This window comes from Mustelus asterias, chromosome 16 (genome assembly GCF_964213995.1).
Source record: "Mustelus asterias chromosome 16, sMusAst1.hap1.1, whole genome shotgun sequence".
Classification (NCBI taxonomy): domain Eukaryota; kingdom Metazoa; phylum Chordata; class Chondrichthyes; order Carcharhiniformes; family Triakidae; genus Mustelus; species Mustelus asterias.
Window position 1 is genome coordinate 32,963,713 of NC_135816.1, and position 27,777 is coordinate 32,991,489.

Genomic DNA, 27,777 nt, shown 5'->3' on the forward strand with positions numbered 1-27,777 from the left:
GTGGTTACAGGCGAACACCAAATTGAGGAGTTCAGATGATGTCATGAATCAGATGGGTGGCACGGTGGCACAGTTGTTATCATTGCTGCCTCACAGGGCCAGGGCCCCAGGCTCAATTCCTGCCTTGGGTGACTGTCTGTGTGGAGTCTGCACGTTCTCCCTGTGTCTGCGTGGGTTTCCTCTGTGTGCTCTGGTTTCCTCACACAGTCCAAGGATGTGTGGGTTAGGTAGATTTGGCCATGCTAAATTGCTCCTTAGTGTCAGGGTTTTTAGCAGGGTAAATATGTGAGGTTATGGGGATAGGGCCTGGGTAGGATTATTGTCGGTGCAGTCTCAATGGGCTAAATTGCCTCATTCTTTATGGAATCCCTACAGTGCTGAAGAGGCCATCGGCCCATCAAGTCTGCACTGACTGTCTGACCCAGTATTCTTTTTACCCAGCCCCTCTTCCCTGTCCTATCCCTGTTTGGCCACACACATTTATCATGGCTAATCCATCTAACCTACACATCCTGGGCCGCTAAGTGGCACTTTAGTGTGGTCAATCCACCTAACCCTGCACATCTTTCGACTGTGGGAGGAGACCTGAGAACCCGGAGGAAACCCACGTAGACACGGGGAGAACATGCAAATTCCCCACACACACTCACCCGAGGCCGGAATTGAACCCGGGTCCCTGGCGCTGTGAGGCAGCAGTGCTAACCACTGTGCCACTGTACTGTAGGGATTCTATGATTAATCTATGAGGCTCCAGATTCATAAATGACTGTCCAATGGATTGATCTGAATCCACTTCTATTATTGTTTTCAAATATCATTTTCTCATTTAGTTTTGGATTTTCAATTTGTATTTCTTTGCGTTTGCTGTGATTTCTTTTCTGTTTAGTTGATGCAAAAGAAAGTGTTCATTACTAATGAGATCCTCAAAAGGACTGGTAATTATTTTTCATTTTGTTGTTGAATGGCAGGAATTTCTGCCACCATTATGTATTCTACTGCATTGTGATATTGACATAGTAGCTGCTGTGCATTGGGTGGTGCTTGTTCATCCGGACTTCTAAGTGCAGTTTGCGTGTTAACACTGGAACTGCAATGCAGGAGTTATTGATACCACAATAAACAGGCATTGCTGTGGTCTGGGACTAAATCATCTCGAGTAAAACACCCTTCTTTGAACTGGTAGTGGTTTAAGGAATGTGCTCTTGCAAAGTGTATTGTGCCCAATGAGAAATGTTTCAGCAAATGTCAGTGGAATGTGACTTTGGTAGACTAACCAGATTGCTGTAATAACATTTTGAAATTTAAACTCTTAGTGCGTTTCCATGTTTAACGATCTGAGATTAGTCACTGGGAAAATAAAATTGATTAAAACACTTTAAAAAGTTAAAATCAATTGTTTATGTTTCGCAGTTTTAGCTCTCATTTTAGAACATTCCTGTTTGCATTTTCTGTGTTCGTTCCCAGTTGTCCCCCAAATGTTTTGAACAATTACATATTTATATTACTGCAGCTGGAGCTGTTTTCTGCTAATGCTCTCTGCTACACGCAATATGGTGAAAGTAAAGAGGAAATGCTGGAAAGCTAAAATCATATAAAATAAATTGGGATTAGATCACATGAGATCATCATGAGAAGACTACTCTGCCATTCAAAGCATTCATGTTTGGATCTTCTGTCTTAACTCCATTTCTAGCTGCTCCCTATATCCCCTTGCTTTTGCTTAGACACCATACATTACTCCATCTCAATCTTGAATAGATTCAATGATTGAACATCAACAAACCTCCTGGGATAGAGAATTCCAAGGGTTCACAAACAAGTGCCTCAAGAAATCATCGCCTGGTACTGCGGCCCCTTATTCTAGAGGGTGCTGAGGAGGACTTAACAATGGACAAACCCAAAGAGAGAACACAACTGTTGAACAAGTTAGCTATTAGGAGAATTGTATCATAAAAAAATGAGAAGAAGGAAGAAATGTCAAGGTAGAGTTTGACGCAACTACAACGAAAGGAACATGTCAGCTCTCTAAAAACATGCAAAGCATAAGAAGGGAGAGATTGTTACTGAATGTTGTTAGAGGGGAATGATGCACCTGGAGTTTAGCTTTCTACTTTGTCCACCGAGTTAACCCAAGACTGGTATGATACGCTCTATGTAGTTTGCTCTGATATTTTTAGGTTTTCGGAGTATCTAAAACAATATGACTTAACTGCCTGCACAAGTAAAGCAGCCTTGAAATATGGCAGTCTTGTTTTTCCTGTTGTGGGTGTGTAGACTGAAATAATCTAGTGCATTATGCAAATTATATAATACTTGCCAAAAGCATAATAATTTTCAATTTAATTAATTTTTGTATTTTGAGATAGGAAAATGTGGAATAGTTAAATGTCCGCAAATTGTAAATGCACCAGACTGCTCACGGACTTTTACTCCATATATTCAGAGAAAGGTCTTCAATATTAATCGAAACTGAAAAATATTTATTAACCCTGCCCTACTGCCTCTCATGATGTGGAGATGCCGGCGTTGGACTGGGGTAAACACAGTAAGAAGTTTAAGTTCGTGATCTGTAGTCCTTTCGGTATCTTGTCTGCTTTCTCCACAGGCACCTCTCCACAGGCACCTACTGTCCCACACTGCAGGAACCTTTTTTCTCGGACTCGTTATTCTTACATGAACTGTAAATCTTGGCTTTTAAGTATTTTCATGCTGTGTTTAAACGGGCTCTGGCGGTTTCAGTAACACTGGATGGGATTTTCCGGCTGCGCTCGCTCCAAAACCGGGAAATCCCGCCCGAGGCCAATGGCCCTTTGCATGGTCCGCCCCACCGCCCTGCTCTCTCTGATTCCCGCAGCAGCCAGCATGGGAAAATTGTACATAGAACAGTACAGCACAGAACAGGCCCTTCGGCCCACGATGTTGTGCCGAGCTTTATCTGAAACCAAGATCAAGCTATCCCACTCCCTATCATCCTGGTGTGCTCCATGTGCCTATCCAATAACCGCTTAAATGTTCCTAAAGTGTCTGACTCCACTATCACTGCAGGCAGTCCATTCCACACCCCAACCACTCTCTGCGTAAAGAACCTACCTCTGATATCCTTCCTATATCTCCCACCACGAACCCTATAGTTATGCCCCCTTGTAATAGCTCCATCCACCCGAGGAAATAGCCTTTGAACGTTCACTCTATCTATCCCCTTCATCATTTTATAAACCTCTATTAAGTCTCCCCTCAGCCTCCTCCGCTCCAGAGAGAACAGCCCTAGCTCCCTCAATCTTTCCTCATAAGACCTACCCTCCAAACCAGGCAGCATCCTGGTAAATCTCCTCTGCACTCTTTCCAGCGCTTCCACATCCTTCTTATAGTGAGGTGACCAGAACTGCACACAATATTCCAAATGTGGTCTCACCAACATAACCCCACGGCTCTTAAACTCCAACCCCCTGTTAATAAAAGCTAACACACTATAGGCCTTCTTCACAGCTCTATCCACTTGAGTGGCAACCTTTAGAGATCTGTGGATATGGACCCCAAGATCTCTCTGTTTCTCCACAGTCTTCAGAACCCTACCTTTGACCCTGTAATCCACATTTAAATTAGTCCTACCAAAATGAATCACCTCACATTTATCAAGGTTAAACTCCATTTGCCATTTTTCAGCCCAGCTTTGCATCCTATCTATGCCTCTTTGCAGCCTACAACAGCCCTCCACCTCATCCACTACTCCACCAATCTCTGTCATTAATAAAAATCACAAAGAGCAGAGGACCAAGCACTGATCCCTGTGGCACTCCGCTAGCAACCTGCCTCCAGTCCGAAAATTTTCCATCCACCACCATCCTCTGTCTTCGATCAGATAGCCAGTTACCTATCCAATCGGCCAACTTTCCCTCTATCCCACACCTCCTTACTTTCATCATAAGCCGACCATGGGGGACTTTATCAAATGCCTTACTAAAATCCATGTATATGACATCAACTGCCCTACCTTCATCAACACACTTAGTTACCTCCTCAAAAAATTCAATCAAATTTGTGAGGCACAACTTGCCCTTCACGAATCCATGCTGACTATCCCGGATTAATCCGCATCTTTCTAAATGGTCGTAAATCCCATCCCTAAGGACCTTTTCCATCAATTTACCAACCACCGAAGTAAGACTAACCGGTCTATAATTACCAGGGTCATTTCTATTCCCTTTCTTAAACAGAGGAACAACATTCGCCACTCTCCAGTCCTCTGGCACCATCCCCGTGGACAGTGAGGACCCAAAGATCAAAGCCAAAGGCTCTGCAATCTCATCCCTTGTCTCCCAAAGAATCCTAGGATATATTTCATCAGGCCCAGGGGACTTATCGACCTTCAGTTTATTCAAAACTGCCAGGACATCCTCCCTCTGAACATCTACTTCCTCCAGCCTATTAGCCTGTAACACCTTCTCTTCCTTAAAAACATGGCCCCTCTCCTTGGTGAACACTGAAGAAAAGTATTCATTCATCACCTCGCCTATCTCTACTGACTCCATACACAAGTTCCCACTACTGTCCTTGACCGGCCCTAACCTCACCCTGGTCATTCTTTTATTCCTCACATAAGAGTAAAAAGCCTTGGGGTTTTCCTTGATCCGACCCATGTCGTGAGCTTTTTGAATTTCCATTGTAGTTGATAAAACCGGGACATATCAGCGCGTGTGAGCCAGCAGGTAGCACGTGAACTTCCCCCATGTAAATGTGGCGTGAAGTTGTCGAGCAGAAATTTTCAGTTCATTGGTGGAATTGTGGAAGTGACACTTGTTGAATACTGAGGTCCGATGGTTTCCTTCCAGAGCAATTTTCCTCCTTTACAATGTGTCATATTATTAGATCCAGTTACCAGGCTTTGTTCAGAGCACAGGAATATGATGCAAGAAATAGTGATCATGCAAATAAAGTGGCAATAACAAAAATGAACCTCATTAAATGTATTTCTTTTCTATGTGTGTTTTCTTTTTATTCTCCCTCAGACACAATAAATTGCCTGCTGTTTATAATTATTTCCATCCAATTTCATTGAAGGAATGCAACATAATGCCAATTTTTAAATTCATTAATAGGACATGGGTGTTGCTGGCTGGCCAGCATTTATTGCCCATTCCTCGTTGCCCTTGAGAAGGTGGTGGTGAGCTGCCTTCTTGAATCGCTGCAGTCCACGTGCTGTGGGGTTGACCCACAATGCCGTTAGGGAGGGAATTCCAGGATTTTGACCCAGCGATTGCTAAGGAATGGCGAGATATTTCCAAGTCAGGATGGTGAGTGGCTTGGAGCGGAACTTGCAGGTGATGGTGTTCCCAAGTATCTGCTGCCCTTGTCCTTCTGGATGGAAGTGGTCGTGGATTTGGAAGGTGCTGTCTAAGGCTCTTTGGTGAATTGCTGCACTGCATCTTGTAGATTGTACAGACTGCTGCTACTGAGCGTCAGTGGTGGAGGGATGATCCACCCACAATTCATTTGATTTGCCTTAGATGAAAATTGACCCCATTTCAGAGAATCATAGAATTCTACACTGCAGAAGGAAATCATTCAGCCCATCGAGTCTGCACCGACCACAATCCCACTCAGGCCCTATCCCCATAACTCCATGCATTTACCTTAGCTAGTCCCCCTGACACTAAGGGAGAGTTTAGCATAGCCATTCCACCTAACCCGCACATTTTAGGACTGTGGGTGGAAACCGGAGCACCCAGAGGAAACCCACACAGACATGGGGAGAATGTGCAAACTCCACGCAGACTGTGACCCAAGCTGGGAATTGAACCTGGGTCACTGATGCTGTGAGGCAGCAGTGCTAGCCACTGTGCCGCCCTTAAGATTTTAAAATTCTCCCTTCATTCCTTTTTTAAAGTGGGCGCACATGTCGGGGTACTGTACTGTAGATGTTTCTTCAGTTGAAAATTGGTATTCAATTATAGGCTACGTTTTTGGAAGCCACTCAGTTGCAAGGTAAATCATTGTATCTTTGAATGGCCCTCTGATGGCTCAGAGAGTGAATGCTTGCTCTGATATGTTACTGAGTTATATAGGCCAGTAAAGATCCATATTCATTCCTATGTTTCTGCTGTGTTAATTGATCTCACTGCTCAGGCAGTGTTGGGAATTCAGTATTATTGAGTTCGGGAAGAGAAAGAAATCAACTATTCAATGGGAAATGGATAAAATGCAATGCCAGATGTAAGCAGGAATGGCCATGGCTGTGAAGCCTATAGTAAAATAGGCTGTCATCAGTCAGTGCATTAGTTCAGATATGAAGGGCGGATCTTTTCTGGCCGTGCTCACCCCAAGGTTGGAAAATCCTGCCGGAGATCACCGGACCTTCGCATGGTTCGTGTCCTGGCCGCAACAATTCCAGTGGCGGGTGGAATGGTAAAATTCATCCTGAAGACTAGACACTATAACACTAGATATTCACTTTAGAAATCATAGAAAGAAATCATAGAAACCCTACAGTACAGAAAGAGGCCATTCGGCCCATCGAGTCTGCACCGACCACAATCCCACCCAGGCCCTACCCCCATATCCCTCCATATTTACCTGCTAATCCCTCTAATCTACGCATCCCAGGACACTAAGGGGCAATTTTAGCCTGGCCAATCAACCTAACCCACACATCTTTGGACTGTGGGAGGAAACCGGAGCACCCGGAGGAAACCCACGCAGACACGAGGAGAATGTGCAAACTCCACACAGACAGTGACCTGAGCCGGGAATCGAACCCGGGACCCTGGAGCTGTGAAGCAGCAGTGCTAACCACTGTGCTACCGTGCCACCCACCACTGTGCTACCGTGCCACCCTTAACACTACATTCTGCACCCTCTCCTTTCCTTCTCCCCTATGTACTCTAAGTGGTATGTTTTTCTGTATAGTGCTATACTTTTCATTGTACCCCGATACATGTGACAATAATAAATCAAATCAAAGGACACCATGGCAAGTACAGTGCTTGAGCCTATACAGTCATTTTGGCATCAATTATCATATTCAAGAAAGGAAGAGACAAAATTGAGAAAAAATATTGGATGGAGGAAATTTAATGTTCCATAGCTTGTTATGTGATAGTTTTTTTCTCATCCTTCTCTGTGTTGGTTATATTTTGGAATGCCAGTACATCACAATCACTTTGTTGTGACGTTTGATCTGTTGCTGTGCAATTATTCCATTCCAGAACTGTTTATAAAAAAAGTTGCATGTAATCAATTTGTTCTCCTCATGCTGTGTGACTTTTTGTTGCTGATTAATTTACAAATCATAGACTGTAGAAAACATTTCTGAATCAAATAAATTTCTGACAGTATAGGGCAGGAATGAATTAAAAGTAATAGTGTTTTTCTTGAGCAGTAACAAAATAATATCTTGGTCATGGCTGGAGTGAGGCAAACCCACACCTTTATGAAGAAAGTTGGTACTGATCAAGCAATCTTTGACTTTCGAAAAAGGCGGTAAGTGAATCCAAGGCTTAGATCTTTTACTAGCTGTGTGGAAGGAAGCGATACTTAAACTTTGTCTGAATTTCTTTTGCTAGGAGAGATGCTGTGTTTTATAACTATGTTAAAAGGCTAACGAAGAGCTGGCTTTTCAAAGGATGCATCTTCACTACGATTTTGGCAAATTCCCTTTTCATGGCGCTTGAGACAGACTACAAACTGGCGATCAAATTATACGTATTCTTTGATGTGAGAGAAGCACTTTATAACAATATATTTACACTGTTGGACTTAATAGTATTTTTCTTTATCTGTTGATTTGAGCGTGTGTGCCACACAAATCCTATGGTTTGCAACACCAACTTCTAAGCAAGTTGCTAAAACCACTCTGTGTCAATCACAAGCAGGCGTGTTGAAGTTCTATGCTGATAATTGGACTACCATAGGCCCTTTCCTCGAGTGCAAATGGGCAACACGGTGGCACAGTGGTTAGCACTGCTGCCTCACAGCGCCAAGGATCCAGGTTCAATTCCAGCCCTGGGTCACTGACTGTATGGAGTTTGCACATTCTCCCCATGTCTGCATGGGTTTCCTCTGGGTGCTCCAGTTTCCTCCCACAGTCCGAAAGAGACGTGCTGGTTAGGTTCATTGGCCATGCTAAATTCTCCTTCAGTATACCCAAACAGGAGCCCAGTGTGGCCACTAGGGAATTTTCACAGTAACTTCATTGCAGTGTTAATGTTAGCCTACTTGTGACACTTTAAAGAAACTTTAAAACTTTAAAAAAAGCTTTAGATGACCGCCTTCGTCTCAGTCCTCCCGACAGGATTAGAATTCACATCAGTACCACTGACAACCTAGCAAACACATAGACTGCCCAACAGCCTCAAATAGACCTGAATATATAACCACGGTATGTCAAAACAAGTCATAGCACTGGAAGCGCAGGGTGATAGGTTATGCCACATACACCTCCACTAGTGGCCCTTCACTTGTTAAGTGAATAGATACAAAAAAAAGCAAGTGGAAACTCATGAAAACATGAAGGGAACACAGAAGAGGAAAGCATAAGATTTGTCTTCTGTGATATCTGAGGGTATATCACTTTCTTGAAAATTACATTTTTTTTACTGTTTTGATTGGGCCTTGATTTCAATTCTTTTATATTGCAAATTCATTCATTCAATTTACCTGAAGTCAATTTTCTATTTCAAATTTCTGAAAAATCTTTCTTCCATTTTCTTCCCTAGACCTCTTTGTTCTATGACTCTCCCCAGTGCCTTACCATTAACTGAGTAAGTCCTGCCCTGGTTTGATCTACCAAAATGCATCACCTCACATTTATCTAACTTAAACTCCATCTGCCATTCATCAGCCCAATGGCTCAATTGATCAAGATCCTGTTGCAATCCTAGGTAAACTTCTTCACTATCCACTGTGCCACCAATCTTGATGTCATCTGCAAACTTACTAACGATGCCTCCTATATTCTCATCCAAATCATTAATATAAATAATAAATATCAGCACCGATCCCTGAGGCACACTACTGGTCACAGGCTTCCAGTTTGAAAAACAACCCTCTACAACTACCCTCTGTCTTCTATCATCAATCCAATTTTGCATCCAGTTGGCTACTGCACCCTGGATCCCATGAGATTTAACCTTGTGCAACAACCTACCATGCGGTACCTTGTCAAAGGCCTTGCTAAAGTCCACGTAGACAACATCAACTGCTCTGCCCTCATCTACCTTCTTGGTTACCCCTTCAAAAACCTCAATCAAATTCATGAGACATGATTTTCCACTCACAAAGCCATGCTGACTGTCCTGAATCAATCCTTGCCTCTCTAAATGCCTGTAGATCCTGTCTCTCAGAATACCTTCTAACAATTACCCACTACAGATGTTAGGCTCACCAGACTGTTGTTGCCAGGCATTTCCCTACAACTCTTCTGAAACAAAGACACAACATTTGCCACCCTCCAATCTTTAGGCACCTCACCTGTGGCTATCGATGATTCAAATATCTTTGCTGGAGGACCTGCAATTTCCTCCCTGGCCTCCCACAACATCCTGGGATACACTTAATCAGGTCCTGGGGATTTATCTACCTTGATGCGCTTTAAGACTCCCAGCACCTCCTTCACTGTAATATATACACTCCTCAAATCATCACTATTTATTTCCCCAAGTTCCCTAATATCCATGCCTTTCTCAACAGTAAATACTGTTTATTTAGGAGCTCGCTCATCTCTTGTGGATCCACACATAGATGATCGTTTTGATCCTTAAGGGCCCTACTCTCTTCCCAGTTACTCCTTTGCCCTTTCTGTATTTATAGAAGCTCTTTGGATTCTCCTTTGCCTTATCTGCCAAAGCAATCTCATGTCACCTTTTTGCCCTCCTGATTTCTCTCTTAACTCTACTCCAACACCGTCTATTCTCTTCAAGGAATCCACTTGATCTCAGCTGCCTATGCCTCCTTCTTCTTTTTGACCAGGGCCTCAATATCCTGAGTCACCCAGGATTCCCTACTTCTACCAGCCTCGACCTTCACTCTAAGAGGAATGTGCTTACCCTGAACCCTGGTTAACACACTTTTGAAAGCCTCCCACTTACAAGCTTGCCCGCCGACAATCAACTTTTGAAAGTTCCTGTCTAATACCATCAAAATTGTCCTTGCCCCAACTTAGAATTTTAAGTTTTGGGCCAGACATATTTTTCTCCATAGCTATCTTAAAACTAATGGAATTATGGTCACTGGTCCCAACGTGATCCCTCACTAACACTTCTGTCACCTGCCCTTCCTTATTTCCTAAGGGGAGGTCAAGCTTTGCCTTCTCTCCAGTTGGGCCATCCACATACTGAATGAAAAATTCCTCCTTAATACACTCAACAAATTTCTCTCCATCCAAGCCCCTAATACTATGACTGTCCTTGTCAGTGTTGGGAAAGTTAAAGTTCCCTACTATTACCACCCTATTTTTCTTGGAACTATCTGTAATCTCCTTACATATTTGCCGCTGACTATTTGGGGGACTGTAGTGCAACCCTATCAAAGTGATTTCCCCCTTCTTATTTCTCAGTTCTACCCTATAGACTCAGTCGCCGAATCCTCAGATATATCCCCTCTCAGTACTGCTGTGATGTTTTCCTTAATCAAAAGTGCAACTTCCCCTCCTCTCTTATCTCCTGTTCTATCTTTCCTATAGCTTCTGCATCCTGGAGCATTGAGCTGCCAATCCTGTCCGTCCCTTAGCTATTACTTAGTAATAGCTATAATATCCCAGTCCCATGTGCCCATCCATGCCCTGAGTTCATCTGCCTTGCCCTTCAGGCCTCTTGCATTGAAATAAATCCAGTTTAATCTGGACTTCCCTTGCTCTCTGCCCTGCTTTTGCCTGACTTGTTTCGTACTAGGATTACTGACACTATTTAATGTGCCCTCTTTAACTTGTGTGCTGTCCTCAACCTTCTCTTCTGTCTCCCTACTGGTGGGCCCCAAATACATGAGGATAAAAGATTATGATGGTCACTTTAGATGAGGAAAGATGAGAGGAGGCTTGAATGGAGCACACACACCAGCATGGACTAATTGTGCCAAATGACCTGTTTCTGTGCAGTACATCCAATGTAATCCTATCCTATCTAATTTTTTTTGACTGATCAACTTATATATTTCTTTTCTGTATTTGAGCATATTAAATATAGCGTTACTGTAGAAATTGACATTTTTAAAATATCACCAGTCTGGCCGTTTTGATTTTGCTTGGCCCATATTCAGAATTAGCACATTTCAACATTAAGCTACTTTTCTTTTGAATCCCTAAGAAATGGCAAGAAGTGTTATTCTCATCCTATATACTTAAGCACGACAGGGAAGGGTTTCATGATAATTGATTCACGTAATAAAAGAAGGGAAATTTATACACTGAATTAAGAAATGTTATGTGGTGGCACTGGGCGGTAGTGGGGATGGAGGGGCAGGGTGGGTGGGACAGGGTAGCATTGTTGCTTCACAGCGCCAGGGACCCGGGTTCAATTCTTGCCTTGGTTCACTGTCTGTGTGGAGTTTGCATGTTCTCCCCGTGTCTGTGTGGGTTTCCTCCAGGTGCTCCAGTTTACTCCCACATTTTGAAAGACATGTTGGTTAGGTGCATTGACCCGAACAGGCGCCGGACTGTGGCGACCGGGGGAATTCCACAGTAGCTTCATTGCAATGTTAATGTAAGCCTTACTTGTGACCAATAAATAAACTTTGGGTGTGAGAATGGCCAGATATCATCTAATTTCTTTTTCATTTGGATAGGTGGCTGAACAATTTTTCCTGGCAGTTTACACAGTGGAGTTCTTAGCAAAAATTTATGTTGACCCAATCAAATATTGGAAGATTGGTTTCAATGTGTTTGATTTCATCGTGCTCAGCCTATCCTTTATTCACCGCTTCTTCCCTCCGAAATACAAGCGCTCTATGGACTGGTTTCAGATAGTCCGGCCCCTCAGAACACTCAGGACCATTTCGTTCATACGTGGCTTGCAGGTAAATTCTGTTGGGCGTATTGTGAAGAACATGAATTAGCATTTGGATTGTTTGAGCCGATAAATGAAAGATAAAATGTGGCATTATTTTGATGTAAATCATAATTAATGACATGCTTATTCCTTAAAATTATTCCCATGTCCTTTTGGAATGGTTTCTCTTTTTTTTCTGATCCAAAGGTCCTGTCTGCTGCCTTGGTGAGTACGCTGAAGAATGTTTTATTTGTCCTGTTCCTCCTCTTCTTGCTGATGACTGTCTTTGCCCTGATCGGATATTATTTCTATGGAAGGCAAGATGCAGGTGATTTCAAAAACTGGGGCAACCTCAGATCTGCGTTCTTCACACTCTTCAGTTTAGTAACGGTAAGCATCAACTTCATTACTCTTTCGCTAGTATATAACTTGAGTAGTGTTGAAAAAAAGAGACACACTGTCAAAACTTTTCATCTTGCACTCATCAGAATAGCTCTCAAGATTACCAATTCTTGGGCACCTGCCCTGATGAATGCGAGACGAAAAGCTTCAACAACATGTCTTTTTTTTTCAGCAATTACCATCACTCTATATATGATCAAAGAAACAGAATACTGATTACTTCTCTCAAAGCTAATAATTAAAAATTTACAAAAGTCAGCTTTATTCTTTAGGATCGAAGGTGTATTTTATGACTTTGAATTTAAGATGTTAGCCTTGCTCAGTTGGTATCACTGAGGTATCACTGATGTCTTGCGAGCTAGAGGATTGTGGGTTTAAGTCCTACTCCAGATTGTGAACACGTAGGGTGGAATTTTTCCACCCCGCCTGTCACGGGAATTGTGGTGGGTAGGGGGGAAGGGGGGGTGGCGGTGCTGACCATGCAAAGGTCCGTTGACCTCGGGTGGGATTTTCTGGCGCAAGGGCAGCTGGAAAGTCCCGCTCATAATCTCGGTTGAGTAAGGGAGAGCCGCACTGTTGGAGGTACTGTTGTTTGGATGACACATTAAACCGAGGCAGCATCTGCTCTCTCCCTGGCGGATGTAAAAGATTCCCTGCATGTTGGAAGAGGAGCAAAATCTTTCTGAAGTCATGATGAACATTATCACTCAAACCAACATCAGTTAAATAGATATGCAGAATCAAAATAGCGCGCCTGCTGAAAATCCGAAACAAGAACAAAATCCAACAAATCTGCTTTCATGTCCATTGATCATTGCATCGCTAATACAGTTGTCACCTTGTCAGGATCCAGGTGAAGACTTGTACTCACGTACGTCACCCATGTACCTGATTTCAGGCATTTTCAGTTGCAATTTTGATTTTGTTCAGCCTTGGATTCATCTGGTGTGCTGTCTTCAACAATCATATTAAATCATGTCTCTGCATCCATAGACTAGAAATTCTATAGTTTGTGTCGATACCCTTCTGGAGCTGTGGAAAAAATAAAAGGCACGCACAACCATCTGTATCTGCTGAACGGCATCCAGCATGTAGTTAGAAAGTTATTGCTTTTATCCAGCTTTACTTGCCAGTAACCATCTTTGAGAGTAGTAAAGATCTTTGTCTTGGCATGTTGCAGAAAAATTCATTTGATGGGTAGTGAGATTCCTTTTGTGTTTTATTTAGATCTCTTGGGACTAAGCATACTTTCTAGGTTGTTTAACCGCTATCATACTGATAATCCAGTCTGTCAGAGTTGTTACTTTTAAATTTCTCCTCTCTTTTCCAGCTCTTCTATTTTGACCTTTAGGCTTGACCTGAGGGCAGCTGGAACTCTTCTCAGCAGATGCTGAATTGGCTGCTCACTCTCATCTACTTCTAGATGATATTCTCCAGGTTGACGAACACATCTTTGTACACCTCTAGGATCTGTTCTGCCGTCACTTGTGTGCTGTGCCACATTGTCAACCTTTGTTGGCATATTTAGGATTACTCGTCCATGTATTAGACTGGCTTCAGCTGACATGAGGGTCCATTGTGTCCCATCTATAATCTGGAAATCTAGATCTTCCTTCTTGCCATTGCATTTGCCCTCAGACTAATCTGGCCTCTCAGTATAAGTATCATCCCATCATATAGCCTCAACTTTACTTTAGAGGGTTTCATTTTCAGATTGCCAGTTTGTGTTACTTTGCACAGGTCCGTGAAGGTCATTCTGCCATTTCTTATTTGTTTGATACTCTCTGTTATGTATTTAAAATGGTTGCAGGTTGCTTTAAGAGCTAATCACATGACTTGATAGTGATGTCATTAGGGTGTGTGCGCCAGCTGCTGTTTTGCTTTCAGTTTTGTGTTGTGTGCAGAGCAAAGAACAGCTCTTAAATAAAACCTGTTGTGTGTTACTTTGAATCCGTGTGCGCTAACCAAGTCTTTCCTTTCTCTGTTCAAACCTAGGATTTTAGGTAGCTTGGATCACAAAGCAAGATGGTTTAGTTTGCAAAAGATAAAGATTTTGTGTGTGGAGAAAATGATAATTTTGTTGAAAAGTTATTTCATTGATAGAGGATGGTTTGAATGACTCCTGCTATCTTACAGCTGGACGGCTGGACAGATCTTCAGGCTGAAACAGGCAGACTTGGCTTCACATCAAGCCGCATTTTCATAATTGGTTTCATTTTGCTGGGATGCTTTCTCTTCTTCAACCTCTTCATTGGAGTTGTCATTATAAATATACGGGTATGTTGACACACCTTTTATCATATGCCGCAAAGTATATGTTCGATAAAACCACTAAAATAAATTATAATGTTATTTCTAGGAAACGACCAAAGAATTTAATAAAGGGGTCCAAGCTGAACGAGAAACCATGTTGATCCAAAAGAAACAAGCTATATTACAGAGACAGCAATCCCACATCACAGACCTAATGGAGAAACAGGTATTGAATTCATTCAGATTCAACCTGAGACGCTCGATCTTATAAGACAGGTGTGACTGCCAATTCCCAAATCTGGATTCATTACTTCCGAATATTTTTTGGAATGAATGTTTGAAATGAATTCTGCCTATATGGTTTAACATTCATGTAAGAAAGTAATGGAAGATTATGTTATCACAATGCTATGTATTGTAGGAAATTCGACTTTGGCCACATGAGGAGGATAAGTATGGTGGTTGCACTGGGTATTTGAGGTTTGCTTGTTTGTTATTTTATATAATGCCAATTTTCTGCTCTTAAGTTCCTTCTTTTCTCCTTTGGTGAATGGTGAATATGGTGATGCCGTTCCACAGACAAATGACTATTTTGTTTAACGTGCGTGCAGAATGTTAGTTAATCCTACCCTCGCATATATCTACACAACCTTTGCTGTTTGTGTCATTCGTAAGCACTGAAGAGCGGGAACCCTGCATTATGTTTGACTTTTTCCTCACCTGAGGGCATGGAGGCCTATTATCGTGCTTTCACTCCTGCTACCATTCTGGCTGAGATTAGTGAGCTAGGACTAAAACTAGAACCAGCATCAGCTTGGGCCACTTGGGTTTAAATTGCTCAGTAACCCATCTGATGTATTTTCTCAATGAATCAATATTTTGTAACATTTCTAATATTTGGAAATATTGGGCAGGTTTCACAGATGATCAGATGTGCTTGTCCTTTACTTAATGCTAGTATAACCAAACTTGAGCTCCCTGTATTTACTCATTTTCACAAATGACTTCTGAAAAGGATATTTTTCCAGTCGTGAAAAATATTGGGAACCTTGGATGATCGTTAACCCCATTTCCATCCTAATAAATAGAACTGCTCCATTTGGGTTGGTGCTGTAAATGGTGCCACTGTCACCATGAACTTGACAACACAATGACAGGGATTTAACAGGGAGTTGTTGGCCCTGCCCAGTGGCTGGAAAACCCTTGCTGGCCTGGGAAGCAATGCTGCAACTTTACGTGGTTCAGGCAAATAGTGGTCTGAAAGTGTGCTTTCCACACTCCTGAACCCCTGAAGCACAGTGTCCCACCTCCAAGGGATGCCAGCCAGTCAGAGGGCCAGCAATATGTGTGTCCCAGCAACACCACCAGCAGCAATTGCCCCTACCAGGATTGAACCTGACTAACAATTGGGACTATGAGTTCAGGTAAGTCGATGAGGCTTTGGTGAGGTGCAGTGGTGTGGCGCCAATTGATGAGAGGGGGAGATGGTGGCATAGTGGTTAGGTCACTGGTCTAGTAATCCTGAGATCCTGGCTAATCCTCTGAGGTGTCTATGACCTCATGTTGTTTTGTTTCTTAAAGACTTGATTAGTTGTAAGTATTCGTATTCCAACCATTATTCATGTAAATTGAGTTTGTGTCTTTATATGCTCTGTTTGTGAACAGAATTTCCACTCACCTGAAGAAGGGGCTTGCAGCTCCGAAAGCTTGTGTGGCTTTTGCTACCAAATAAACCCGTTGGACTTTAACCTGGTGTTGTTAAACTTCTTACTGTGTAATCCTCTGAGAACAAGGTTTCAAATCCCACCATGGTAGTGGGTGGAATTTAACATCAATTAATAAAACTGGAATATAAAGGTAGTCTCAGTATCTGTGACCATGAAACTATTGTTTGTTGTTTTAAAAAAAAAATCTGGTTCAGTAATATCTTTTAGGGAAGGAAAGTTGCCAACCTTACCAAGTTTGACCTGCATTTGACTCCAGACCCACAGCACTGAGGCTGGCTCTTAACTGCCCTCTGTAATGGCCTAGCGAGCCACTTAGTTCTATGGACATGGCTGGGCGACAAATGCTGGCATTGCCAGTGATGCTCACATTCCATGAAAGAATAAAGGAAGCAAGCATGGGTGGCACTCTCTGCTGGGTGCCCTTTGTGGGACATAGGGACCATTCCTAACTCTCCTAACATGGCTTGTAAATGGCTAATAAATAAACTTTGTCATCTGTTCCTTTGTTCCTTTTATCTTACTATTTGCTTCTCTTCCTTTCTATACAACAACTTGATGTTTGTGACCCTAAAAACATTATAGCATTCATGGCCCTCAGGAACACCCATTCTATTAGTAAAAAGAGCAGGGAAATAGGGATGGTGATCCTTATACTTCGCCAATTTTTGTTGCGCTGTTAATTCCAGAGCCGCCTTTAGGAGGATAGAGTAGGGGTTGCACCTGCAAAAGGTCATGCCTATGAAACTTGATTGCACCTGTACAGCGACCTTCACTCAAGCCACAAGTTATGTGGGGACTGTCACCGACAAAACGTACCTGCTCTGTTGCTGCCAGTAATCAGGATGTTTTGTATGGAATGGGTGTGCTGTTTTTCACCTTTGGAGCGTGTATGCCAATTAAGTAATTCAGCAGCAAGCTTTCCTGAGCTTTAAGTGAAATAGGGTATTTATTTTCGCTCATTTATCCTGAATTAACACAAAGTCACACTTACACACATACCACACACCACACATACACACACGCACACGCACGTGCATGCACGCACGCACGCATGCACACACACACACACACACATTGGATACTATTAAAGATCATGAACTTTTATACATTACAGTTAATTCATTCTCTAATTTATGATTTCCAGTCACCCGTGTAGCAGGCCTGTGGATTCTTGAATTGATTTGATGATTTTAAAGTTGAAATGAGTTGTCTTGTAATGGGGTCTCAGCAGCTTGTGAGATTTCTTGCAGTTGAATATCTAGGAGGTTGGTTCTCAGGTGAAATTTGAAACTAGACCAGGTTAAGAACTTTGGCTGCTTGATGACTTGCTAATTTCATACTGTGGTTCTCGGACTGGTTACCGACTGATAATTCTGAAGGATCTGCTGGGTCCTGAAGTAATAAAAATGTAGTCCCTGACACCAGTTTTGATAATATGACTGCCAGGCTAATACTTCTGAGGGTCAACCATTCTAGTTTGAATGCAAGAGGCCATCATGATACAATGATACAATTGATAGTGGCCGTTGAGTTTTGGTCTTCACTTTTGTACAGTATGAAGCATGGAGACAAGTAGTCTGGAAAATCCATAGTCTGGAGAATTTGGCCCATCCTTAAATGGTGAGATGTGTGAATTCCACAAATGGCAATGAGACATCCTCACCTATGTCCATAATTAATTTGGTATTTGCTGGAAGTTTGATACTGTCTGCAGTCCAAGTGCCAAAATGCATGTGATTTGCAGCAGACATCTTAACTTGTTTTGTGTTGAGTTTTTTAAAGTATTGACTATGCAACTTTGTTCTGCCATTCACACATTCCAATCTCCTAATGGATGCTCTTAGAACTATTCCCAACCTTTATCATCACCTATATTCCCTTAGTCTTTTTTGTCTATGCCATTCCTATCAATTACACCTCGACCCCTCTCACCCTCACAGTATAAATCTTGTCTGATTTTCCTTGTCTTCAGCTCTGGCGAGGGATCGTCCTGACTCGAAACATTGATTCTAACTTAAACAGTGGATTTTAGGCCATATTACTAGGCTGGGTCTGGAAATTTAGGCATTCCTGTCTTGGGCAGACCCAGCACCAGGCAGAGGAGCCAAGACTATTTGACCCTTCTATAAAGTCAAGTAGTTAATGTCAATGGATTCTCCTAAATGAAAACTGAAGACTTCCCTAAAGAACAAAAGGGAACATTGTCAGGTAAGTCACTCTGACTTTCACTTGCACATCCGTGATGTTACTGTACCTTTAAGAAAGGTTTTTGTTTAGAATCATGATCTCTGCAGTTCTCATGGCTTCAGCGTTTTCTTAGCTCATAGCCTCAGCTGATGTCATTTGTTGCTGGCTTGTCTATAGATATCCTTTTATTGCTGCTCAAATGGGGGTTTGTTTATTTTTACTGGGATGTTTATGACTCTGCACTGTTAGGAGAAAAACTGATTGGCAGATAAGGCAATAGGAGTGCTTTCATTTTCAGTTTGGAGCTGCAGGTTTTAGTTTTAGAAGGGACAGCAAGCTGAAAAGAAGCCTTTCTCTCTCTCTCTCTCCCTGGTTTTGGAAATTCACCTGAAAATGAGGTCTTGCCTTTCTGAAGGGTGGAGTCTGCTGTTGGTGGCTTGCCTAGAGTCCCTGGTGTTTTGGGAAGCTATTCTGACTTCAAACAGAAGATCTGCAGACTTCATCCAAAGGACTCAATTCCAATATCACGTGAACATTAGTCTATGCTGTGTCGAACTTGTTTAAAGAGTTTTGTCTATGGCAGGGGTTTGATTTGATTGGGACAGCTCCTATATTCATTAAGGGTTATACATTATCGTGGTTGTTTTGTGTTGTTTGTAATTGATAAAGGTTATTGCTAAAATTCTTCCTATACATGTTAATTATATTCTTAAATAAAATTTGTTTGATAAAAGCTCCCTAGTTGGTCATTTGAATCACACCTGAAGTGAAACCTTTCATGCTTATCCTGGCCAAATTCAAGATGCAAAACATATGATCCAGGCGGGCTCCATAAAACACTTTGGAATTTCTGACCTGAACCATAACACATGCCCTTGTAGTTTGATCAAGAGTGACAGCGGTTAATATCTCACTCACTTGCAGTAAATCCTGGCTGTGGAGCTCCGGGAAAAAAAGAGAAAGAAATTACTCAAAACAGCGAAAAATAATGGATTCACTGTTTTTCTTTTGCCCTACATTCCAGAAAACCAGCCAATTTGCAAGCTTCAGTGAAATGGTAGAGAAGTTCAAACAGACCCTGCGACATGATGATTACGTTTTGTTGGATGATTTATGTTCAAGTCTGTCATTCATAGACATTTACCTCACGAGTCTCGATGAACAGGACAATACTTTATACAAGTGAGTAAGAAGAGATTCCATATAAGAAAATACAGGCTTACCCACCACACATTATATAAAATTGTGGAGGGTCATATTCTCAGTGTATGAAAGAGGATGCAGGTTCATGTGGCATTCATGTTCTCAATCCATGATGCCCAGTGGCCTATCCTTGGGGTTTTGCCCAGACTACACTTGAGGTACAAGAGAATCACCTGCAACTGGTCGCTTGACACATTTGTTTTCTCTGTCTCTGGGGTGCCTTTGGATACTATATTATGTTAATGATGCTTTGGAGATGCATGCTGTTGTTGACACATTTTGCTCATTGCTCCACTGAACTGCTGACGAGGGTATGAATAAATTCAGTGGGGAATTGAATGAATGCTTTCTAGTGAGTAAATTAAATGTTTGAAAGGAACTGGAAATTTGCGAAAGAAGTGGATTATGGAAAGAAGAAAGGCAAAGGGAAAAAGGCAATAATGAAATAGTATCAGCTGGAGACTGTGAATATTGATGTGGTGACTATTTCTGTTGCTTCTTTGCAATGGAGTCGGTAGTAAGAGTTCTCAACAGTAGTTGCTACATTGCGTGAAATGCAATTTGATGCAATATTTAGGTACTGATCTGATCATGACAGAGTGTTGTGAATATGCTCACCAATTGAAATGAAAATATCTGGGGAACAGTCAATCTAGTAAGAGTTTTAACAACACCAGGTTAAAGTCCAACAGGTTTATTTGGTAGCAAATACCATTAGCTTTCGGAGTGCTGCTCCTTCGTCAGATGGAGTGGAAATGTGCTCCCAAACAGGGCACAGAGACACAAAATCAAGTTACAGAATACTGATTAGAGTGCGAATCCCTACAACCAACCAGATCTTAAAGATATGGACAATGTGGGTGGAGGGAGCATTAAGCACAGGTTAAAGAGATGTGTATTGTCTCCAGACAGGATAGCCCGCAAGTGTAGGGATTCGCATTCTAATCAGTATTCTGTCACTTGATTTTGTGTCTTTGTGCCCTGTTTGAGAGCACATTTCCACTCCATCTGACGAAGGAGCAGCACTCTGAAAGCTAATGGTATTTGCTACCAAATAAACCTGTTGGACTTTAACCTGGTGTTGTTAAAACTCTTACTGTGTTCACCCCAGTCCAACGCTGGCATCTCCACATCATAACAGTCAATCTGACAGTGGCCTTTCATCTCTGGCGTTTAGACTCAAATTCAGCCCCTTGTGAAAGCTGTAGGGATCAGATGGGTTGAGGTGGACTCAATCCACATCTTCATTCTATAACACTAAACTCTTTCTAATTTAGCACTAATTCACATTCAGACAAGCATGGTATAGTCACATGAGAGAGAGAGTGGGTGTAAAGATTTCACCCAGGAGTCACAGGTTGCTCCAAACAGGGAGTTGAGGTCATAGGTGGTTTTGAAGCAGTTTAGTAAGAAATAGTAGTTTGGATAAGATACATGATCTAAATAGACAGAAAGAACATACAACCTGTAACAAGTGAGAATGGTTTACAGTCCTGGATCAGATAAAATGGAATGAGGCCGATTTGTGTAGCAGTCTCTTCTGCTCTTGATTCTCTCATGCTAATCAGGATATTAGCCTGAAGCCACATTAGAAAGCTCTCTTTTCATCCAATGTGCCATTTATACAGCTTATTCTAGAAGGCTATTGGGCATCCCGTGCCAAACATTCACTCAATTACCAAGAACACGTACCCAAGGTTAATCCCATCTATTTCCATTCCCCAGCCCATGAAGTCAGCTTGAGCCTTATTTTTTGAAAGGATATCTTGTTAAACCTAATCAGGAAATTTGTTCAGATATGTAATCTCACCTTATCAGGAATGTGTGGTACCAGGGACAATGATAGAATCATGTCTTTGGCAAAGATAACGGGCTTCTGTTGTCCTCTGTCTGGGTCTGTGTCAGTCTGGCAGATTGCTATGGAATCTTTCTTAATAAGAGAGAAAGAAAGAGAGTTATTTCCACAATATTCTGTTAAGATTGCCATTCCTTACAATGGGAAGAGTTGGGGGGGGGTGGGGGGGGTGGGGGGGGGTGTGGGGGGGGTGGGGGGGGGTGTGGGGGGGGGTGGGGGGGGGGTGTGGGGGGGGTGTGGGGGGGGGTGGGGGGGGGGTGGGGGGGGGGGTGGGGGGGGGGGGGGGGGGGGGGTGGGGGGGGGGTGGGGGGGGGGTGGGGGGGGTGTGGGGGGGGTGTGGGGGGGGTGTGGGGGGTGTGGGGGGGGTGTGGGGGGGGTGTGGGGGGGGTGTGGGGGGGGTGTGGGGGGGGTGGGGGGGGTGGGGGGGGGAGGGTGGGGGGGGGAGGGTGGGGGGGGAGGAGGGTGGGGGGGGGGAGGGTGGGGGGGGGGGGAGGGTGGGGGGGTGGGGGGGGGGAGGGTGGGGGGGGTGGGGGGGGTGGGGGGGGGTGGGGGGGGTGGGGGGGGTGGGGGGGGGTGGGGGGGGGTGGGGGGGGTGGGGGGGGAGGGGGGGTGGGGGGGAGGGAGGGTGGGGGGGGAGGGTGGGGGTGGGGGGGTGGGGGGTGGGGGGGTGGGGGGTGGGGGGGGAGGGTGGGGTGGGGGGTGGGGGGGTGGGGGGGGAGGGTGGGGGGGATGGAGTGGGGGGGGTGGAACGCACAAAGGAAGAGGGAGCTCAACTTGCTGAATTAATAAGTACCATGAATACTGATTCACACAATGGCAGCGAGTTTCAATCACCCTGACATAGTGCTGCAACACAAGTATCTATGTCTTCCTTGGGTGGAACATTGGTGAATAGGACAGCAGCGTCAAATAAGCGTATGGGCACAGAATTGCTATCAATATGTATTCCCGTATGACCAGCGCAAATGTGAAGGAATCCTTCACCATGTATGTGGGGAAAAGAATGTGGTTGTAACGACTCACCCAATCATTTGACCAATTCATGTTGTGCAGAACCGGTAACAGATAAGATCGGACATAGATTGGAATATCCCTAGGGTAAGGGGATTGGATGGGGAGGAGTTCGTTAGGTGTGTTCAGGAGGGTTTCCTGACACAGCATGTGGACAAGCCTACAAGAGGAGAGGCTGTACGTGATCTGATACTGACCAATGAGCTTGGACAGGTGTCCGATCTCTCAGTGGAAGAGCATCTTGGGGATAGCGATCATAACTCTATCTCCTTTATGCTTGCATTGGAAAAAGAGAGGATCAGGCAAGCTAGGAAAGCGTTTATATGGAGTAAGGGGAAATATGAAGACATAAGGCAGCAAATTAGAGGAGTAAATTGGAAGGAGGTATTCTCGGGGAAATCTACTGAAGAGAGGTGGCAGTTTTTCAAGGAATGTCTGTCTAGGGTTCTACAAGACAATGTTCCGAGCAGACAGGGAGGAGTTGGTAGGTTAAAGGAACCGTGGTGCATGAAAGCTATGCGGGGCCTAGTCGAGAAGAAAAGGAAAGCGTACAAAAGGTTCAGAGAGCTTGGCGAAGATAGGGATCTAGATGAGTATACGGCTTGTAGGAAGGGACTAAAGAAGGAAATTAGGAGAGCCAGAAGGGGTCACGAGAAGGCCTTGGCAAGTAGAATTAAGGAAAACCCTAAGGCGTTCTATAAATATGTGAAGAGTAAAAGGATGAGACGTGAAGGAATAGGGCCTATAAAAGGTGAAGGCGGGAAAATCAGTACGGAACCAGTAGAAATGGCAGAGGTGCTTAATGAGTATTTTGCCTCGGTTTTCACAGAGGAGAAGGACATGGGTGGATGTACTTTGGGCTTGCGGTGGACTGAAAAGATTGAGTATGTGGATTTTAACAAAGAGGTTGTGCTGGAATCTTTGAATGGCATCAAGATAGATAAGTCGCCGGGTCCGGATGGGATGTACCCCAGGTTACTGTGGGAGGCGAGGGAAGAGATTGCAGAGCCTCTGGCGATGATCTTTGCGTCGTCGATGGAGACGGGAGAGGTACCGGAGGATTGGAGGATTGCGGATGTGGTTCCTATTTTCAAGAAGGGGAATAGGGATAGCCCAGGAAATTACTGACCGGTGAGTCTAACCTCAGTGGTTGGTAAGCTGATGATCCTGAGGGACAAGATTTATGAGCAGTTAGAGAGGTTTAGTATGCTCAAGAATACTCAGCATGGCTTTGTCAAAGGAAGATCGTGCCTTACGGGCCTGGTGGAGTTCTTCGAAAATGTGACTAAACACATTGACGAAGGGAAAGCGGTAGATGTGGTTTATATGGATTTTAGCAAGGCGTTCGATAAGGTCCCCCATGCAAGGCTTCTAGAAAAAGTGGTAGGGCATGGGATCCAAGGGGCTGCTGCCCTGTGGACCCAGAACTGGCTTGCCCAAAGGAGGCAGAGAGTGTGTATAGATGGGTCTTTTTCTAATTGGAGGTCGGTCACCAGCGGTGTGCCCCAAGGATCTGTTCTGGGACCCTTGCTGTTTATCATTTTCATAAATGACCTGGATGAGGAAGTGGAGGGATGGGTTGGTAAGTTTGCCGACGACACGAAGGTTGGTGGGGTTGTGAATAGTCTGGAGGGATGTCAGAAGTTACAGAGGGACATAGATAGGATGCAAGACTGGGCAGAGAAGTGGCAGATGGACTTCAACCCAGATAAATGTGTAGTGGTCCATTTTGGCAGGTCGAATGGGATGAAGAAGTACAATATAAAGGGAAAGACTCTTAGTACAGTAGAGGTTCAGAAGGACCTTGGGGTCCGGTTCCACAGGACTCTAAAATCGGCCCCGCAGGTGGAAGAGGTGGTTAAGAAGGCGTATGGTGTGCTGGCCTTTATCAATCGAGGGATTGAGTTTAGGAGTCCGGGGATAATGATGCAGCTATATAAGACCCTCGTCAGACCCCACTTGGAGTACTGTGCTCAGTTCTGGTCGCCTCATTCCAGGAAGGATGTGGAAAAGATTGAAAGGGTGCAGAGGAGATTTACAAGGATGTTGCCTGGATTGTGTGGCATGTCTTATGAGGATAGGCTGAGGGAGCTCGGTCTTTTCTCCTTGGAGAGACGTAGGATGAGAGGAGACCTAATAGAGATATATAAGATGTTGAGAGGCATAGATCGGGTGGACTCTCAGAGGCTTTTTCCCAGGGTGGAAATGGCTGCTACGAGAGGACACAGGTTTAAGGTGCTGGGGTGTAGGTACAGGGGAAATGTTAGGGAGAAGTTTTTCGCACAGAGGGTGGTGGGCGAGTGGAATCGGCTGCCGCCAGTAGTGGTGGAGGCAAACTCAATAGGGTCTTTTAAGAGACTCCTGGATGAGTACATGGGACTTAATAGGATGGAGGTTTATAGGTAGGCCTAAAAGGTAGGGATATGTTCGGCACAACTTGTGGGGCCGAAGGGCCTGTTTTTGTGCTGTAGTTTTCTATGTTTCTATGTTTCTATAAAGGGACACCACTTTTCCGTGTCTTGGGCAGCACATATACGGATGCAGTGAGCTGTGAGGATTTGTTAAGGATTGTTTCCTTTACATTTTGTATTCTTGTGAATTGTGCGAATCATTGCAAGACAAAAAGCTTTGATATGTGAGTTTTTTCAATGAGACTTGAGCTGTGTATTACCAAATGACTAAGAGTTAAAATGATTAAAAGAGAGACCATGTTAACATTTAACTATGTATTAGATAGTTGAAGAAAAAGAAGTTATGCAATCAGGGTGGATGCATGGATTATGAATACAACTCAGATAAATGATAGAAAACAACATGGACTGGTTGGGATGAATGGTCTGATTTCATTTGCTAATTTCTATGTGAAATGCAAGTATAAAAGAATTAATTGGGAAAGCAGAAAATAAATATTTAAACACTTAATTGATGAGGAGGAAGCATATTCGTACATGGATCACAAACTCAAAGATATGTAGATTAGCCATGGTAAATGCACAGGATTGGGGAGATAGACTAAGGGGAGGACCCGTGTGAGATGCTCTTTGGGACAGTTGTTGCAGATTCGATGGGCCAAATGGCCTCTTTCTGCACTGTAGGGGTTCTATAATATAGAGAGATGTGGGACATTTATTTTAAAGATATTCAAAGGGTAAAGAAACTACAGATGGCAATAACTTTGTTGAATTCCTGATCTGAGCTAGACTAAGCCAGAAGCAAAGATCTCCCCTCATGGGTAACAGACCATCGGAATATACATCCTCACTAAGATGCTTTTAGAGAGGAGCATTACACACAAGTGACACCAGAGGGTCTTTAATGGGACAACATTGGGCGAAAAGGATAGTGTGCCCTTTTTGAAGGGTAAAACAAAAAATCAGAATTGACTTTCAAAGATTGAGTATATTTTCTTTTTGCTCTCTACATTCTAGGTTACAACAACTTTACTTTGAAACATCATACGTTCTGGGTAACCTGTTGGAAGTTGATCGTCACCAAGAGCGCGCTGAGAAGAAGGACCAAGATGGGAGTGCCAAAGCTAAATAAATAAATGGAAAAATTATACATTTTTAAAGTATTATTTTATTCATTTTGCAGTGTTTAATTAATCAAGAGACAATGCTGATGAAAGGACAAACATGACAATTCTTTGAAAGTTTCTCTAAGTGCCTATTGATGGATATTTTGGGAATTACCTTTAGTTAGTGCTGTGCTCTGTCTTCATTTACTTCCTTTTCAGCCTTCTACATGATACAGCTCGTCTAGATTATTTTGGCAGCAAAATTATACTTTGCAACAAATTCTGGAGCATTCCTAACTGGTGCAACAAATGATTGCAGTTACAGCATTTTGTTGCATTTATAGATTTTCTTGCCTTCGCCAATCCCATAAAGAACAAGAACAAAGAACAATACAGCACAGGAACAGGCCCTTCGGCCCTCCAAGCCCCCGCCGCTCCCCGGTCCAGGATTGAATCCTGAATCCAGGATCCCCGCCCAATTTTCCAGCCTATCTACATACAAATATCCTATCCACCGAGCTGTCCCTCACAGCTACGATGCTTTGTTCATTACAACCTATTAACTCACCCCCACCCCCCCATTCCAGACCATGTGATCTCCAGGGAGAGGCGAAAACCCAGAGTGAAAAACCCCAGGGCCAATATGGGGAAAAAAAATCTGGGAAATTCCTCTCCGACCCCCTGAGGCGATCGAAACGAGTCCAGGAGATCACAATGGCCCTGATCGGGAAATGCTTCCCAACCCTAGTCATTTCCACTTCCATGAACACCATATGAATTCCCTGCCCCCGAGACAGGTTCCCAACTATCCGCAGTCTCGCTCTGTACTGGCACCAGCAAGATGATCATAGAATGAAGCCTTGAAACGAGAAACAAGGAACAATTAGCCCGCGCCGCTCCCTGGTCCAGACTAGACCACTCTTTTGTATCCCTCCATTCCCACTCCGTTCATATAGCTGTCTAGATAAGTCTTAAACGTTCCCAGTGTGTCCACCTCCACCACCTTGCCCGGCAACACATTCCAGGCCCCCACGACCCTCTGTGTGAAATATGTCCTTCTGATATCTGTGTTAAACCTCCCCCCCTTCACCTTGAACCTATGACCCCTCGTGAACATCACCACCGACCCAGGGAAAAGCTTCCCACCGTTCACCCTATCTATGCCTTTCATAATTTTATACACCTCTATTAAGTCTCCCCTCATCCTCCGTCTTTCCAAGGAGAACAACCCCAGTTTCCCCAATCTCTCCTCATAACCAAGCCCCTCCATACCAGGCAACATCCTGGTAAACCTCCTCTGTACTCTCTCCAAAGCCTCCACGTCCTTCTGGTAGTGTGGCGACCAGAACTGGACGCAGTATTCCAAATGCGGCCGAACCAACGTTCTATACATCTGCAACATCAGACCCCAACTCTTATACTCTATGCCCCGTCCTATAAAGGCAAGCATGCCATATGCCTTCTTCACCACCTTCTCCACCTGTGACGTCACCTTCAAAGATCTGTGGACTTGCACACCCAGGTCCCTCTGCGTCTCTACACCCTTTATGGTTCTTCCATTTATCGTGTAGCTCCTCCCTACATTATTCCCACCAAAATGCATCACTTCGCATTTATCAGGATTGAACTCCATCTGCCATTTCCTTG

The 27,777-nt window shown here is 43.7% G+C and overlaps 1 protein-coding gene across 1 annotated transcript; it reads left to right on the plus strand.

Moving 5' to 3' along the window:
- The first annotated feature begins 7,396 nt into the window (after nucleotides 1-7,396).
- LOC144505334 (cation channel sperm-associated protein 3-like) lies at nucleotides 7,397-26,156 on the plus strand. Its single transcript, XM_078231455.1, has 8 exons — nucleotides 7,397-7,476; nucleotides 7,560-7,710; nucleotides 11,773-12,003; nucleotides 12,183-12,365; nucleotides 14,514-14,654; nucleotides 14,737-14,856; nucleotides 19,569-19,726; nucleotides 26,042-26,156. The coding sequence occupies exons 1-8, from the start codon at nucleotides 7,397-7,399 to the stop codon at nucleotides 26,154-26,156; spliced, it is 1,179 nt and encodes a 392-aa protein (XP_078087581.1).
- Nucleotides 26,157-27,777: the final 1,621 nt, after the last annotated feature.